At 35.0% G+C, this 19,163-nt stretch overlaps 2 protein-coding genes across 2 annotated transcripts; both read right to left on the bottom strand.

The window, feature by feature from the left end:
• On the bottom strand, positions 696-1,338 carry LOC18771464 (dehydration-responsive element-binding protein 1F). Its single transcript, XM_007204712.2, has one exon. The coding sequence runs from the start codon at positions 1,336-1,338 to the stop codon at positions 733-735; it is 606 nt and encodes a 201-aa protein (XP_007204774.1). The 3' UTR covers positions 696-732.
• LOC18769710 lies at positions 6,831-10,638 on the bottom strand. Its single transcript, XM_007204390.2, has 3 exons — positions 9,269-10,638; positions 8,492-8,669; positions 6,831-7,715 (listed from the first exon to the last, which is right to left on the bottom strand). Exons 1-3 carry the CDS (start codon positions 10,187-10,189, stop codon positions 7,177-7,179), a joined length of 1,638 nt encoding a protein of 545 aa, XP_007204452.2. The 5' UTR covers positions 10,190-10,638; the 3' UTR covers positions 6,831-7,176.

Genomic DNA, 19,163 nt, shown 5'->3' with positions numbered 1-19,163 from the left:
GAGGGCATTATATATTGCTTTGAGGTGAAGTCATATCTCTTAATCATTGCATTAAATTAGTTAGTCGTTAGATTAAGTTGATTAGCCTGATTCAACAGTTAAGATATAAGACATCACCAAAATGTCAGAAATAAGGCGCTCACTATAGAATGACTTTGCTAGGCATGCCACATTAATTTGTAGACCACATTGTGTACCACCTTTCTATTAGAAGTAGATCTCACCTCTCTAATAGAGGTGGTACAATGTGGTATGACTAGCATTTTTGTATACAAATATAGTATGACTAGCATTTTTGTATCGGCAATGATACAACCTGCAAATAAGACTCAGTGATGATGTGCAGAAAACAATCCCAACTAACAAACTATATAATTGAATCCATCCATCATCAGAATCAAATGACCTAATCTATTGTTTTCTTTGGTTGGTAACAAAACACCTAACTTAGAAAATGAAATTATTTTCATTTTTATTTTCTTAGAAATAGGGATTTATGTTCAGAAACATGAAATTATATTTCAACCTCTAAATCATAAAACAAACCGATCTCACTCATTTTCTTGTTTCCTTTTTTCTTCATTCATGAAGAATCCAACATGGGATCACTTTGGCAAACATACTTTGCAATATTTATTTTTTTGGATATTATTATTTTTTTTGTAAATTATTCCCAGACAATGTGTAATTAAGAATTCATTACAAGTCCAGCTGATAATTATTTTCAAAGAATCAATCACTCCACAAGGAAAAATCAACAGCATTCTCCATATCATCATCAAAATCATTCCAATTAAAACCTTTCTGCATGGCTGGTGGAGTGAGAATCAAACCCTCAGCCAAGCTGTCAATCAACCCCGGCATGTTAAACAACTCCTCCTCATCCAAATACACCACTTCTTCTTCTTCCTTCTCCTCCAAACCTGATGATTTAACTTCAACCTCAAAAAAACCCTCAGCAGCCTCCGCAGCAGCACACTGTAGGTCTTTAACAGAACACGTGGACGCAATGCGTGGCAGGGTACTTGCCTCATGAGGAAAGTTCAAAGCAGCAGACTTTCCCTTGAGAGCCAAAGCCGCTACATCATAAGCCCTAGCCGCCATGTCAGGGCAGGTGAAGGTCCCCAGCCATATCCGGGACTTCTTCTGATCAGGCTGCCTCAGCTCACAAACCCACTTTCCACACCTTTGCCTCACGCCTTTGTAAATTGGGTGCCTTGTCTCATTGAACTTCTTCCTCCCTGCCTTCCTCTTCTTGAACTCTACACTCTGCAAGTGGGCCTGAGCTGAAACTCGATTCGAAGAAGACGACGACGCGTCGTCTGTAAAATCTGTCATGTTAATGTTGATAGAGAACTTTGGAGGGTTTGCAGAGGAGGGATATTTATAGCTATAGCTATAGATCGAAACAAAGATTTAATGATATGAAAGTGACCATGTTTCATGCAGTAGTGTTGTGTTTTAATTTTAAACGTTGTTGAATGTTAAACGTGGAAGAGGTTCCAGAAATACAAAAACCCACGTGGGAGAAAAGAAATGTTCTTTTTGTGTTTGCTATAAAATAATTTTTTAGTTTGAAATTTTATTTTGGTGGATGGGGGACCAGAGAAGTTCTCTCTCTGTCTGAATGGACAAGTCATAGAAGGTAGATAGGCATGGCCATTGCATTTTCATAAAATAATGAAATCAATGCGGCCTTTGCTTTTTAGACGGTTTCATGGTTTTGAATTTTTCATGGGTTTTGAAAGGACAAGGTCCGCACTAGAAAATGAGATATTGGGGACGGAGGACGGTGGTGGTTTTTCAGAGCGGTGGGATGATGGAAGTCAGATTGGGCTTTTTATATTATTCTGATTCTGGACACTTGGCAGTGGGATGATGGAAGTCAGATTAAGGACCACTAAGGAAAACAATTTCAATGTTAGGTCCTGGGTGAGTGTGACCATAACTGAACTCATCACGTGCATCAATTGTCGTATTTTAATAAGGACACGTGTATCTTAATTATTTGCATCCAAAAGCAATTTGGTTTTGATTCTCCAGAAATTATTGGATGTTACGGCCACATTTGCCACATCATGGTGTACTAATTCACATGTTATCGTAGCATATGAGTGTTCGATAAAGTTATTGGTTATGTTTGTATCATATTACTGATGATTTGCTTCCCGAATTTGTATAGGGGAAATGAGGACTGGTTTCTTCAATTTGGGGGGAGGGGGGTTGGGTTTACTCTTTTTCTTCAATTTTTTCCACAAAAATAATTAATCAAAAATTGGGTGAAATGTTGAAGATTTAGACAGTATGGGAGAAATTAGCAAAAAAAATAAAATTTATCACTAGTTAACCCTAAAGTTATTTGCCATGGATTTTTATTTTTTTTTAGAAATTCTGTGATTGCATTCATAATACAATATAAAAAAAACCACCAACCACAAATGGCCATTACAATAGCAGAGTGATCTAACATCAAAATTAACGGGGGTGTATTCAATTGAGATTTTAATAGATTGTAGTTACATGATTTTAATGTAATGGATTTCAACCGGATTTGTAATTATATGATTTTACTCATGATTTTAATAGATTGAAATTACATGATTTTACTTATATTTCTATACAAGCTGGAACTCTGTCACCCATCATCAGTCACTTAAATACATAACCTGAGGGAATATACCCAATTTTTTTAGGGTTAATACAAAGATGGAGGCACAGTAACCATCAAAGGTTAGTCCAGTGAGAGTACACCGACATCAATAATGTAACTCCCAACATAGCTACACATGGCCAAAATGAATACGTTAAAGAAACACAACACAACTGAGAAACCAACAATAGAAATACAAAAGCATAAGCAGAGGCTAGAAGTTACATCAAAACCACCAACACCTAATGCAAAACAGATAGCACCAGAAATACAAAATAAAGAAACATACTGAAAACTCCTAACCCAACCCCATGACTACTCCTAGTTTTTGTCAAAGCTTGGACCAAAATTGTGGAGTGAAAAAAACACATTGCACCTTATCAATGTTTCCTCTAGATTGTGGGTAAGGCTTCTTCTTTCTTTTTTTGCTTTGTCCTGGTCCCAAACGTTTTGGGACAGGGAATTAGAGAAAAAAATATTTAGCCATGTGAGCCGTATGCGCAGCAGCTACGCATAAAATAATAATAATAAATAAATAAATAAAAGCCTCTTTGAGGCATTAGATCAAGCAACTTGTGGGCACACTGGTAGAGTTGTGGAGGGCTGCAACTCCTTGCGAGGAAATGTCTACAATGAGCAGGAGATTCTAAAAAAAAAAAGTATCAAAAATATAATTTTGCTTCAAATAAGCTTGTCTACAAGGAAAGAAGAGCTATTGGAAAATGCCCATTAGCTCTAGAAGAGGCAATATCGTCTGTCTTGTTAATGTTTCTTTATCGTCTCTCTTATGAAAAGTTTTTTTTATGTACAGTCAAAAGCATACAAAAATAGTGGGGAAAAAAAGAAGTATGAGAGGGTATATGAGAATCATGCATAGGAAGATGAGATTTGTTATGTGATTTGGTATTTATATCACACACTCAAAAGTCTCACACAATACATCATTTAATGAAATACCTCAAAATCAGTAAGTTTTTGAATACCATGGTACTTTTTCTTATTTTTTAAAAGTTCTAATTGAATACCACCGGACTTGTATTGATTATTTAAAAATCTAAATTGAATACCACTAGATTTTTATTGATTACTTAAAAATTCTAATTGAATACCTCCGTACTTTTAGGGGGGTGTATTCAATTGAGATTTTAAAAAACTATTTAAAAATAAAAAAAAATCTAGCGGATTTAATCAGAATGTAATGACTTATAAGATTTTATTGATAATTTTGTATAATCAAGATTTTTAACTTTTGGATTTTAAAGATTATATCATAAGATTTTATAAGATTTGAAAGGACCACATGGATTTATATCATAGGATTTATATCTAGGTCTGACTAAATAGGGCCATAGCCCAAACCAAAATTTGAAACTTTTTTAAATACCTAACCCGACGAATATAGTGAACCCAGAACAAGGGAGGCTGCTGGTTTTACCATCTTAACGTTGGCCCCCTACACAGCTGGTAACTCCAGTCAAATAGTATAAAAGGAACTTGCTTGTGTTACCTTATGAACTGTTACTGTTATGAGATATCATGTGGTTCTATGCAAATGGAGTTTCTACCCTATGTTTTTTTTTGTAGTAGTATTTTCTCTTCTATCCCCTACCACCTTCTTTTTCTCTTCTATCCATGTTGACCGAGGCAACAAGAACAAAAAAAATAAGTATTCTCATTGGTCATCTTGTGTGTGAATTTCTAGTGTTGTTCGTCTAATGGATAGTTTCATTGAATCTCAAAGCTCCCCAAAAAAAAATTCATAAAGAAAGTTGACATGTATAGAGTAACAATATGTTTTGGCTGAACTGTATACTATTCTCCAGTAAAAAAGGGAAAAGGAAAGAAAAGACGAAAAGTTACTTCCCTTGAAATTCTCCCAAACCTCCTATAAGTAAACAACATGAATCATGGCTATAGAGAAGGTGAAGTGGGTTTGCAGGTAGAGTTGCATAGATGGCTGGTGGCGGTGAAGCTTTAGGTGTTGAAGTTAGATTTGATAGAAGGCGAAGTGGATGAGCACAAAAAACAATCTCACGTGAAGCAAAAAAGTCTCATGGGTTAGGGTGGGATTTGAGATAGGGATACATCTCACTAAAAAGTCTCACACAATTTCACATTTGAAAAAATCCTTTGAAATTAACAAGTTTTTGAATACCATAAGACTTTTTGTTACTTGTTTAAAGTCTTGATTGAATACCACAAGATTTTGACACTCTCTTTAAAAAATTCTAATAGTCTTAATGGAATACCACAAGACTTGTTTAGATTATTTAAAAGTCTTAATTGAATACCACAAGACTTATTTATCCCAAAATAATATTTTAAAATCTCAATTGAATACCCCCTTAAGCTTCAAAACAATCCATTAAAACCACAATTGAATACACTTAAGACAATTTGGGGCCCCTATATTAACGATTGCGCAGAATCGAAGAAACTCTGACATAGGCATCCCAACTAAGAGTGCAAATTCAAAAAAATATATATATACATATAAAGCTTAAAAGAATATCAAGCCATAACAATACAAATAAAACTCTCATAGAAGAGAGCTGGAAAGCTCTCACAAAGGCGAGATAAAAAAACTCTTATAAAAAGATAGGTGAAAACTACACAGAAAATCCAAAGAGTCTATATGACTTATTCCAAATGTGAAGAAACCGCTAAAAGGATAGTGGTAGAGATCCGAAAGCGAAACTCATCTGCATGTGATGAGTGGATGAAAATCATAACAAAACGAAGACAAATAGAGAAAAAAATTTATCTCTGAAAATGGGGGAATAGAGGAGAAGGGGGGAAGGGGGGAAGGAAAGAAGGGAATAAGGGAGAAAAGGAGAGGGGAGGAAGAACAGTGGCTCCCTTCCCCTTTCAAAATGAAAATGACCCTAGAGTGTTTTTGGCCATGAACTTAAGGTGTAATCGTAATAAATAAATAGAGGGTTTTATAATATGAGTATATTTGTATTTCAATGTGGCGAGTTTCATATTATGCCATGTCATGATTTTCTGATGTGTTGGATCTAATTAAGTTTGAGACAATATTGGTGCAATTCAAGCAATTGAGATGGAGTTAAGAGAACGTGGGCTGCAACAAACTTCTATCCGTAAGAATCAGCAACAACTTTAGGCCTAGAAACGGAACCTAAGCAGTCAAATACTTCTGGCCCTAGAAGTACTGAACAATTATTAGGGGGAAGAATTGATAACCCTGCAGCCCAAATCTAAGTCCAATCCAAAGCACACATTCAAGACTATGGCTTACAACTTACAAGTTACAACAAATTCTCTCTGGATAACAAAGTTAAATATTTTTTAATCGACATGAAAATGACGAAGACAAACCCCTGTCTTGGTGTTTGATCGTTCTCTAGCTTTTGCATCTGTTTATTTATTTTTATTTTTATTTTTATTTTTATTTTAGGGTCTGGTCAATAATAGGATCAGATAGACCGTCCCATCACTACTTATTATTCCCCAAGAATTAATAATTAAGGGTTTCAATAATGTGTCCATCATAATGTAAGTTACAACAAAAGGACAACATAACATATCCCCATCTAGACTTTATTTAATCTAACAATATAATCAAAAACCAAGAACAAGAACTTAGGATTATCAATTTGTGTTAAGTCATCTGTTAACTTGATTCGTTTGTTTAGGCATTCGTGAACTAAGTTCCTTGGCAAGTTGGCATGATACGCCAAAGAATGTGTGGTTGGTAAAGTGTAGGTTTCTACTTTATTGGATCCTTCACATTTTTATTGATTTTCATACTTTGGTGTGCTAAAGTATTATGCTCTTAAACGTTTGGTGTTTTCTCGAACTATATTCAAATGTGAGCATTCAATCCAATCAATTGACAATGGGTGAAACGGTCTAAGATTATTCAAACTATTAGGCAAAACTCTAATACTCCGATGTGAAAACTGATTTGGGATTCACATTCTCAATCTTAAGATGAGCTTGTACATTTTGGTTTGCAAAATAGTGTTGAGTCCTATTCAACTTTATTCGTTTCTTGAGGCATTGTTGAACTGAATTCGTTGTCATCCTTTGCCAAAGAATATTTGGGTTGGTAAAGTGTAGGTTTCTACTTTATTGGATCCTTGACACTTTCACTGGTTTTGATCATCCCTTTGATGTACTAAAGTTTCATGCTTCTTTACTCAACACAAACACAAAACTCATAAGATTATGAAATAATATAAATATTTAAAGGGCCAAGAATTGTACATGTCATGTCTAAATACGCACGAATACGTCTGGATCTCCTCCCCCCCCTCCCCCCCAACTACATACATGATACATAATCCATATACATTGATAATACCATGTCACCCACCTAACCCAAGTACTTTACTATTTTAAGCCTATTTCCTCTGCCTCGCAGTGCATGTCAAACTATACTTCCCAATTGTTCATATTTTAGATTTCGAAACAAAAAATTACAAGTTGTGCCAAAACTCTTTGGAATGGTCCCTTAACATCAAACCTTTCCCGGTTGTTCATTAGTTTCTAGTTAATAATCAAACTAGCTCCATTGCCAATTCATCCACCAGTAGGGCAAAGATGGCAACCTCAATCTCCATTGCAGTCTCTCCCACTTGGTCTTGATTTTTCTTCCACCCATCAAGCTCCTTTCTGAAATCTTGCTCCACCATCATGTCAATGGTGTTAGATTCCACCTCTTTCCAGGACTCAAATCTCTCGCAGACCCTTCTCACCACCACTACTCTCTCGTCACTAAAAGCAGCTTCTTCTTTCTGTTCCTCAACAATGAGATCTGAGACTAACCTCTTCACGTCTTCCGGGATTCTTTTTCGGATACAATGGAAGTTTGATTGGGAAAGTATTTCTCTGACAAGCTCATCAAGACTTTCTTCCATCCTGCTATCTGATGTTTCTGATTCATCGTCGTCATATTGTTCTGATTGCCCTTCTAGATGATCCATGTTATATTCATCATCATCTTCTTCTTCTGACATTCTTTTTTCGAGTTCAATTGGATCCAACCCTGCCAATTTCTCAAATCTACGAAGCTTCTGCAGTAGCTGATTCTTTGTTCCTGTAAATTCAAGGCCGGAAATACCAAGATTAGTTATTTGTTTGAAGATTCACAAAATTGGCACTAGGTTTTTCCATAAACCTAATATAACCTATATCCTTGTTGGTTCCGAAGAATGCCAAGTCCATAGATAGTAGAGAGAAAACCTTATTACTTAATTTATGGAAAAATAAAACCCTAGACAACCGACTAAAAAATTATAAAAATAAAAAAAACAGAAAGGCTGCAAAAACTAAAATATCCACGAAGTTTAACCCTAATTAAACCAAATCAGGAAACCACAACTAAGGACTGCAGACAATAGATGAATGATTGCCATAAATCTATGATTCAAAACCATCAACCGCCAAAAACTTTCAAACACAAAATCACAAAATTGTAATGAGAATTAATGGTGATGAACCAAAGAGGTCTACCACATGCACCGTGCCTTCTGCACATAACAATCTGTGGGTCACAAATGCAGTTATGAGACTGCAAATACACGTCTGTTACATGAATACAAAACGTCAGATCTCGAGATTTTTCACCTACACTTAACCAAAACACAAGGACAACTTTCACAACACAGATAAGAACACTGAGATGCAATCTTGCCATGGATCCCACAAAGATAAGCATGGTGTCTTTAATCAAACAGTCGTTGAGCCATGGCCCTCCAATTGGTTTTCATTTTGTACAGAACATAACAGTAAGCTCATTGACAACGACCACACAACCAACAAAGAACAGTACAAAATTAAATAGAAGTTAGTACAAATGGAATTGTTACATACTCTGTACATTGGCATAGCTGCACTCCAAATCAAAACCGTCTTCATCGTCACCGTCACCGTCACCGTCACATCCCTCGTCATCGTCTTGGAATGGAGGGTCCAATACAGAAACAGGACTGCACTGCTCCTTATCTTCCTCTTCCTCTTCTTCTACTTGGAATTTCTTCAGTCCCTCCTCCTATTAAAAGTTTAAAACCTTAATCAAAACACTAATCATATATACATAGGGCTATAGAATAATAATTTCCAACTAAGCCTTTAACTATTTTAATCAACTTAGATTAATCTCAGATCCATAATTGCGAGGCTGCTTGACTTTTCCTCTAGTTTTTAAACTACAATAAAAAGCATATAATTTAGGGGATGTCGGGACTTCATGAATGGGATCGAACACAAAAAAACAAGACCAAATTTGTCTTTTGTTCTGAAAATTTATTTCTACACAGTTCTTCAAACAAAAAAGATTTACAATGCAGAGACTATACAAGTGACAAATGACATAGTAATATAGTATCATGATAAGCACATATATACAAAAAGTTTACATGCTATGCTGAGCTTCAAATTGACACATATGACCTTCAATGTGACTCAATTTCCCTACCCAAATCTCTGAAAAGTGATCTTGTTGCCGACAATTCCATAAGTTCCTCAACGAGTGAACTCGGACCGTCTTTAAGTAGACCGAGTTACCAACTCACTCACTTTAGTATAATTAAATTACTATTAACAATAAAAAAAGACAATTTCGTATATAAGCCGGAGGAAAGGACAAACCTCTTGTTTGTGGCGACTAGGAGACGCCGCCGGCGATGAAAACTCCGGCGTCCGGTGGCCGGACGGCGAGGGTGTTGTTTGGAGCACGAAACGAAAAGGGCTATCACAGAAGCCATTGTTGATCTTCTCACAATTGCAAAGACAAGCTGAATCTACGCTTTGTTGGGTCTCAAACTCAATCACTTCTGAGTCCTCAGACTGGCTGCTACTTGAGGCAGTATCTAAATCCAAAGACTTGTCTTCGTTGGTTTCAGACCACACTGCACTGCTGGGCCTACCAGTGCAAGAAGAAGAAGAAAAGCACACCTCACAACCAGTGCTTATCTCAGAAGCAGTTTGCTCCTCAACAGCCAAACAAGACTCAATCTTTTCCTCATTGGAAACCTTTCTACGCCCAACTGATGAATCCCACCTAAGAATGTCCTTAACAGAGACCTTAACCCCATCCCCTCTGATTTCTCGCTTTTGGGTTCGATTTCGATTTGTTAGTCTCTTCAAAAACGAGCCAAATAGCCCAAAGCTGTGATTTTTGTTCTGGGTTTTGGGTTTTGAAGATGATGACTGTTTCTGAATCCTCATAGCAGCTTCGACAAGCAGAGCTGCGGTTCTATTTGGGATTTGAAGAAAAATGGCATTGGGACTCTTGCATGGGCTTCTGGCTGCTGGTGATGGAAACTCAAAGAGTGGAGATTTTCGGAGGTCCGGAGAGTCATGGAAAGAGAAAAGGCAAGCGTTTTTGCAGAGGTTTCCGGGAAAGTTTGAAACTTGGGAGATGGGTCTGCGTTTTTTGACCTGCAAATGGGTTTTTGGGGAGGGTCTTTTCAGCTGGCAACGTTTATCAGCAATGTAGTTCTTGAGAAGAAACGGCTCTTGATCTTCTTTGAGCAGCTCATGTAAATGCTTCTGAGCCATATTGATCATCCAAAACTTGCAACTTTAAAACGAAACAACGTAAAAGGAATGTATGCAACAAACCCAACAGGCAACAGAGCTTGAAAGAGTATGGTTTTCAAGTTGCGTGAGTTTCAGCACCATCAAAAAGAGTTGAAGAGCTTTCAACTTTCAAGCTTCAGCTGATAAATACAGGGGAGGTTCAAAAATTGGAGGTTTGAAGGTTGAGAAATTGGATGCTAATATAGAGGGGAGAGAGAGAGAGGAAGGAATGAGGAGACTTCATGATTCAAATCTGAAATGCAGGGGGGGTAGAAAACCGAGGCCAAGATGGTGATAAACAAATTATTATAATATAATGGGTGCAAATAAATAAAGGTTAAAAATAAAAAATAAAAAATAAAAAACATGGTCGCAATTTGGTAGCAGCACAGCAGTGTCTATGCATCTCACTCAATAGACAGAGAAATTTATGTGTCTATAAAAATAAATTAAAATACAAATTGTTTACAGTTTCTGTCCAAAATCCAAAATACAAATTGTACATACATGTCTCTCTCTTTTCTGTCTTTTATGTATATTTATATACAATTTGATAGAATACATATTTGGTATTTACAGAGTTTTTGTTACTGTGTTAGAGAGAGAGAGAGAGAGAGAGAGAGAGAGAGATACACACAATTCGTGAGAACAGTGCCAGCTGCTTAGCTGGACTGAGTAGACCAGATGAGATGATCAGGTGGAGCTTTCCTGGTAGCTCATTTCTTTCCCGAGATCCATAGCCTAATCCGGTTCTTGCTTTTGCTTTAATTTTAATCTATTCAATTGAATAGCAATGCTCCTTGATCTGACTCTATCTTTGAGTCAATCAGTTTGTGAAATAGTTTGTGAGTTTTGGGAATTTGCACTACTCTAGTTGACTAGTTTCTGTAAAATTCACTTTAAATTTGATGCCAATAGTCCATTTTACTCTGTTTGCTTTTTGACATTAAGTTTGGCAGATTAGTGACCTCTAAATACCCCTTAACAGGAGAAAAAAAATTAGTTTCAATTGGAATACTGCTATTTTGTTATCTTCAGCCAATAATATTATGTCACGCTGAAGTGTTATTACGGACATTATAACATTATTAACAAAAGATAGCAAAATAATGTTATCCCCGTTTCATAAAAGTGTTTCTCCTTTAACAGCTCCAACAATTGCACGATCGCACTTGAGTGGGGAAAATATATTGGTCTCTGTCACTTTCAGTTTTCTGTTTATAGAAGAAGTATTAAATTGAGAAGTTGAAATTGTTTATTTTTTTCAGTTTTCTGGATGCAGGAAAGCCTTTTTTTCAGTACAAATAAATAAAACCTTCTTTTGGTTTGAATCCAATTGCCCAATTTTGCATCTTGGTTCTCACTTTCCCTAAAATTCAATTCAAAAGTTGTAGGTAAATCCTAGAACCCTAATTTTATGCTAAAACTGCAACACCAATAATTCCACCAGCATTCCTTAACCCCTAGCTCTTATGGGTTTTCAAATTGATCCCCTATGTTGCCTACTATTATTAGTACTTGCAATCAATGCAGAGAAAAGCAGAGCAAATTGAGGCAAAAAAAATTTAGATGGGTTTGGAGTTTTGGAGCAGAAAGGCTGTGAGGCTATGACATCAAAATGGAAAGGGCTTCTCTTTAGCCACAGTTGTTCACTTTTGGCAGCAACAGGTGTTTGTTGTACTAGTGCCATAAATGCAGTCCAATTACTCCCATGCCTCACTTTACAGCTGGACACATAATATTCACATAGAACACACCCATGCACGGTCCCTATGGGGGCCAAAATATCATATTTACATATACATACATTATATATATATATATATATATATGTGTGTATTCTTCCAAAATTGATAGAAATTATAAGACATGATGAAATGACTGAGACTAAGCAACAACCTTAAATCAAATCAGTCCTCTTCATTTAATTGTCTTTTAACGAACTAATCATAATCAATCCCATGAATAGTGGGAGGTGTTAAGGGAATTTGGACACTAATTTTTTATTCCTTTCATCTACCATACAAATCACAACCAAACAAAAGAATTTAGTTCTTCATAGTTTATGTGTAATGTTGGAAAATAAGTGTCATTTTACTAATGTTGTGTTATGGGTATGTGTTGAAATATGTTCAAGATTGAGTTTCCTTTTCTTTCTCTTTTTTTTTTTTTTGTCAAAATTAGGAAAGGGACGTGGAGTTTTTTCACAGACATACTATATCACGGTATTATAGGGTTCGAATCTAAACAAGACAATATTATCTACTTTAAAACAAGGCAATAGGTAAACAAAATATACCTACTCTCCCAAACAAGGCAATATTGCCAAATTCAAAGTGAAGAGGTATATTGAGCCCCACTTATTTTTTATAATAAAATATCATCTTCACGCTCTCACTTATTTTCTATAAAATATAATAGTAAATATAAAATATAAAAATAAATAATATAATAATAATTTGTAGACTTGCATTGCCTAGTCCCTCGGAATGATCAACTTTTTTCATGACCTAAATTGTTATAATACAATTTTGCCTATTTCATTTGCATACTCCCTTAAAGATGCTCTTAAAATCCCTCTTTTTTTTTTCTTTTTTTTAAGGACAAGAATATCAAATTTTGATCTTCACTCTTACAAGCCTACAGTAGGGAGCATAGTTGTTCTTGGTAATTCACTTTTTTGTCCCTTCAATCAATCAGAAACACCTCAAAAATGAACCCTTTATTCTAATTTGAGAGAAAATTTTAATTATAACGAGAATATCACTATTTTACTATCTCCGTTTCTCCTAATCCAATCAGATGTCCATTGCATATTTTGGCAGGTGATGATTTAATGGTGGTTTTGATCTAGGTGGCAGCGGTGCCCAAACTGCGGTGAAAACGACAAAAGATAGGAGCAAGAGCATGCATGGCAGCCGTTGATTTGAATTACTTGATGTGTTTGTGATTTTGACCAGCAATATAAGCAGCAGAATTACTAGGGAAAAATTGGCAATAAACATTTAGAAAGACACAACACAATTACAGATATGCATGTCTCGTGGATATGTGTGTGAGTGGGTTAGAGCGTACTCCCTCTTCTGTGTACTGTCCACTTCACTAAGAAATCAACTTTAATTGAAATTTTTGAAAACTTTTCTTTTTGTTATAATTATTTTTGAGTTTAATATCTCTCATTTTTCTCTTCTTTTTTTTGGGTTGCTGCAGTCATTTCGAAAAGAGTGACGCGTGACCAAACTTGATTGAACTCATTTGGAGCTTTGCTTTTTGTAAGCTTAAATCAGAACTGAACCTTGAGAATGTCTTTTTCACGCTTTTATATACTTTTTACCTTTTTTCTGATCAACAATAAACTTTTCACTTTTCAAAACAAAAAACTTACTTATACAGCAACATCGATATCCTGGTTGTATTGAAGTTCCTCTTATTTAGAAAGGATTAAAATCATTTACGTGTATCGTTATCGCTTGTGGTTATATTCAAACGACACCGTCTCATTTTGGGTTTGAGAATCTTTGAAATAAAAAAAATAAAAAAGGTGTACGCATGCAAAATCATTCCTCTGTTTCCCAATAGAAGAAAAAAGCAACAGATATAATATATGTACTGCATGCATGAGATGAGACAATAATACATGAAAGTGTATTTATTTTGATCCTTCATGTAAACCAAGAAAGAAACTCTTTGTGAAAAAGCTGGAGGTTGGTCTGCGTGTAACTTTTTTTACTTAAAATTAAGTACGATTATGGGTTTTTATAATTGAAGTAAAAACAAAAGGTTATTAGTCAAATGGCGTATTATTATGCGATTTGAAATTAACATCGCCAACAGTAAAAATATTAATGAAAAAGACAATTTGACCAATAAATAACAATGTGCATGCTGATGTTAGGGTAAAAACAAACAATTGTGCATGCTCAAACCTTTTACCCGCTTTGAACAATCCCACCAAATTAAAATCACACATATGCCAATGGGTAAAGCTGTTCATCCTTTATTTTTGGACAAACTGTTCGTCCTTTTCCCTTACTATTTACTAAAATTCATGCCTTTTGTCTTTATTTATCCCAATTATTTTAATTCAAATTACACTTCAATGCGTAACGCGTTGAAACTAGGAAAAAAGGTCCCCCCCCACCAAAAAAAAAAAGCCATGCAGCACAGTCCTTCAACTACAGTTTTCTGCCTTGTATTTTTTTCAGTGGAGATTCCAAGATTCGAAAGTCGACTGGGCAAAACTTATATAATAAACTTGACGAAACAAGTGAATTTCATTAATAAACATAAAAAGATTACATAGTGAGGGGAGACGTAATAAGCCTTACCCTCAAATGCATTTATATCTACAAATACAAAAACTAAAATAAAAACCAAAAGAAAAATTAAAAGTAAAAAATTATTTCACATTAAAGAGACAGATAAAATAGGGGACTACATTAATTTTAAAAAAGCCATGTTTATATCGAGAGAAATGGAAAGGAAGAAAATTGGCGGCGCTAGGTTTTTTTTTAACGAGTTGTGACCTCATTTCTCCCCTTGTTTCCTTTTATAAACGTCTATTAGGACATCCGTTTTTGGCTTTCTACCTCGAGCTCCATAGCCCTATCAATCATGTTCCGTAATTTCTGAAATAACTATCTTTGTGCGAGACAAAAAAATTTAATAATCATAAGTAATGTAGGTAATATTTTTCTAACAAAAAGAGAAGGAAAAGGAAGAAAATAAGAAAGGGAGAGAAGAAGAGAGAAAGGAAAGAAGATAGAAGAAAAAGAACGGAAAAATAATAATAAAAGTGGAGAGATGAGAGAAGGAAAAGAAAGAAAAAAAAAAAAAAGGGAGAGAAGAGACAAGGAAAAGAAAGAAGAAAAAAAAAAGAGGGAGAGAAGAGACTAGGAAAAGAATCAAAAAAGAGAGAGAGGAGATAACTAAAAGAATAAAAAAAGGAGAGAGGAGAGTGTAGGTAATATTTTTTTTAACAAAAATTTGGACTGGGCAAAAGAGGAGAGATGAGAGAGAAGAGTGTGGGTAATTTTTTTTAACACAAATTTCGCCCGGGCATGAACCTAGCATGCCATAGGCTAGAACTGCTACTGATTTTCTTAATGGATTTTTAGCTTCAATGGTTTCTGAACTTTGACCCGATTTGTATTTTGAATCCCTCAATTTTCAAAATCAATCCTGTAGTCCTTCAACTTTAGTTTCGTTAAATGGTCCTGCAGTCAATTTTATTAACCTTTTCTGTTAAATTTAAGCATGTGCAAAATCGAAAATTGCTTCACTCCTTGGGTACATGGGCAATTCCTGACACATCCACTCCCCCACCGCTGCAACTTAACTCTCCCCATCCATATATCTCCCTTCGTTGGAGAGGTTGTGGCTACTATGGCGAGGATAGGAAGAAGGTTTTTTAGTTTTTTATTTTTTATTTTTATTTTTTGGGTGAAAGGAATATTTTGAGATGGTGAAAATTAAAAATAATATAAAAATACTATTTTGCCCTTGCATTTAACATAAAAAATAACAAAAATGACGGCATGATCATTTGTCCTAACGAAATTAAAGTTGAAGGATCACGAGAACGATTTTGAAAATTGAGATACTAAAATGCAAATCGGATCAAAGTTCAAGGACCATTAGACCTAAAAACCCTTTCTTAATCTTTACTTTATATATAGAACTTAGAAGAATCTTCTGCTACTTGAACATTGTATCATTGTCCTTAACTATTTGATTAATTGATAATTTAATCACTCCACTAATTCTTGCATAAGTGGGAGAAGATTAAAGTAAATTGACTCTGTAGCCAAAAGTGTGGAAGATAATTGAGTTCTAATGAAGAATCTAATCCGGACTTGCATGCGAGGAAATGATTACAAATTATTTCATCCTTTGGCCGAAAGCTCACTCATGAGTATATATATTCGACTCTAGCTGTCTGTTTGATCCAAAATATTGATAAAGCGAAGCCTGTTTGAGTGTTTAGCGTGTGGGGCTTCCTCTCATTCCTCAATATGCCCTCCAGTTAGATAATCCATAATTATATTAAGAAAGTGTGTGTTTTTTTTAATTATAACTTTTTGGAGTATAAACCAATTATTTTCTCATAGATTTTTAATTTTTCAAATAGTCATTCATCATCAATATTTATTTATGCTGTAGCAAAATTTAACATAGTTTGGAGAGGGAAACAATTTTGAATTTCATGTGTTAAATAGTAGAAAAATTTACTTGTAACGAAAATAGTACTCTTTTTCTATCTTTATTATTTGAAAATTTCTCTCGTTAAGTAGAAGTGGGAGAATCACGCATGACGATTGAATATTGAAATATACAACAATAATTGTCTAACAATATAAGTTTTTTTTTTTCATTTTAATAATGATAAACCAACAAAAATGATTGGATATTGGTGAAATATATATATATACATTTTCTAGAAAGTTATATTTTTAGATGATTAGCAATCATTAGCAGTGTGACCTTGAGGTTGGCAGGCACAAACCTTTTCCTATATACAGGTGGCAATTTCATATTACGACTGCTGTGTCACCTAATCCCAAATGCATGAAAATCCTTCACCAATACATTTCACATCTAAAAGATGCTCGAATGCTTTTCACATCTAAAAGATGCTCGAAAGCTTTTCTCTGCTTTGGGAGGATATATGGAGCATCATTAGCCATTTAGTTGTAGCCAGATCAAATTGGAGTTTTTAGTGCACGTTTAGAAATAGAAACGGTGGTTGGGCATACAAAGATGATATATATGCACATATGGTTTGCTACTTGGACACCAAATCAATAGAAAAACTCTAGGAATTCAGTGAGAAAATGTTGTTTGTGACAGTGTTACATATAACATGTTAACGTGGTGTCACTTAATGTCATAAATTCACACGGATTTAAAAAATAACTAGAATGAAGATACGTAGTTAACCTCATAAACTTGAATTCGAGTTAAAATTGGGTATTGAAATCGACCTTATTGAGAGCTCAAAGTTGCCCCTCTAACCAACCTATCCATCCAATTTGCACCCTTATCCAAACCACATTATTAAAATGGAGACTTCAAATACCAAATAATGTTCCAAAGTTGTTGTACTTTTACTAAATCATATCCTTCTTGTAATGGGTTTTCTTTGGAAGACATATAGGTCGGATTAGTTTGAAATTTAAACTAATTAATTAGCTATTAGGTCTGTCATCACATGCTTTTGCAGTGTAAAACAAGCATTTTAGAACGTGTTTATATTTTATAGCAGTTAGCTAAAAGTTAAGGAAGATGCATGGGCTGCCTTCCCAACAAAAGCTCTACTGCTGCCCCTAGCTAGCTACTGTTGTGGATTGTCCTCTCCCTGCCTCTCACTATAAACAACGCTTCCATTATTGATTGAAGGTAGGCACTTCAAATTAACTTATACACACTGTCGAATTTGAAGGGGACATGTAGATATTTTATAATACCTCTTGGTGGTCCTCTTTTAAATTGTTAATTGATGAAATGGCTAAGGTAAATTTGAACGGAGTGAAACGGTAGGATTGTGTTCTCTATGCCAATTTGTTGGAGAATATCTTTAAGATAACTCCCGTGTAATGCAATCATCTGTAAATCACATGTTAGAATAAACTAAACAATATATTAATATATTAATATGCTTAAGGTAGTAGTTAGGGTTATTATCTTTTGTTTTTTTTTATAAGTGGGGTTAATCTTTATATCTTCACTGCTGGTTGGTAGAAGTGGTGGCTTAGTGGCAATCCTTTGTATGTCAACAAGATCCTTGTTTTAATTTCTTATATTGAGGAGGCCTTTTGTGGATGCTTAGTGGTCTTTTTATAATAAATTTCTTTTTGGCCTTCATCCATGTATAATTGATCAAAAGTGCTGGGACTAAGATTCTTGCTTCTTCTTTTTTCTTTCCTTTATGTGTTGATTGGAAAAAGAATTATAAATGTCAAACGCTGTCAGAAAGACTTTTAGCCCTTCACTACCAAACAGGTTAATTAACAACTGTCAAACCCAAAAAATATATTGTTTGCCCATCTCCGTAGACTTCTTTAATCACTTGGATTATCCACTTAATCTAGGTTTAACTTTGGTATGGTGTTTCTTGGGTGCAAGTGGCAACATGGGGGAGTTTTGGACCTTAAAAATAGAGGCCATTGACCTCCAAATTTTGTCACAAAGTCCCAACATTAAGCCTGAGTCATCGACATTAAACATTTTGTAAATCTACATGGGGCCCCAAAAATTCTTCAACTTTTTCAAAGAGGACAAAAGGGAGGGCATGGTCCGTTTAAATGCACCGTCAACTTGGTGCCTCCACATAATACAGCCAGCGCCAGCAAGTCCATTTCGCACGTGCGGTTGCGGTGGACGAACTCCGTCCACGAGTCAGAGACGGTCGGATATTTGTCCGTTCCATATTGTGGACTGTATGTTAGTGCATCTTCTTCTCTCCGGTCAAACGACATTTCGTTTGCCCCTCATCCACGTGGCGCTTTCTACGTTATACATAGGATTCCCATGATTGCAATATAATTATATTCTCATTTTTCCTTAAAGTAATAAATCTCATTTTTCTATACCTATTTTCCAGACCTTTCTCAATTTTGGTTTTTATGGTCTCATGCAAGTTGATCATCATAAACATTTATATATATGAGATTTGGATGTTTATTGCTTTGAATCCCATGCAACTTTGCATATCCATGACATAAATTAAACATTTTACCATTCAACATGGTAAATATTTAGACGTATAATGTCTCCTCCTAAACTTCTTTTGGTGGGTTTTTTAAAATAGTAAGATATTTTGAATTTATAGTGTAATATAATGAACTCAGAATGGGAGTTCAAATCGCCAAGGATTTGTAACTCAAGTAATTAAGAGCAGTTACATAATCGATTAAGAATTGTAAAAAGCCCATAACAATCATTTCAGAATAAAAAGAAATAC

The sequence above is a fragment of the Prunus persica genome, chromosome G7 (genome assembly GCF_000346465.2).
Source record: "Prunus persica cultivar Lovell chromosome G7, Prunus_persica_NCBIv2, whole genome shotgun sequence".
Taxonomy (NCBI): domain Eukaryota; kingdom Viridiplantae; phylum Streptophyta; class Magnoliopsida; order Rosales; family Rosaceae; genus Prunus; species Prunus persica.
This window is presented reverse-complemented; position numbering and strand designations above follow the sequence as displayed.

Bases quoted from the DNA above. Each gene is read 5' to 3' on its own strand.
- LOC18771464 (XM_007204712.2), bottom strand. From the start codon at position 1,338: ATGACAGATTTTACAGACGACGCGTCGTCGTCTTCTTCGAATCGAGTT.
- LOC18769710 (XM_007204390.2), bottom strand. From the start codon at position 10,189: ATGATCAATATGGCTCAGAAGCATTTACATGAGCTGCTCAAAGAAGAT. The intron at 8,670-9,268 runs GTTTGTCCTTTC...AACTTTTAATAG, and splicing joins CTAGTCGCCACAAACAAGAG to GAGGAGGGACTGAAGAAATT. The intron at 7,716-8,491 runs GTATGTAACAAT...TTGAATTTACAG, and splicing joins CAGCTATGCCAATGTACAGA to GAACAAAGAATCAGCTACTG.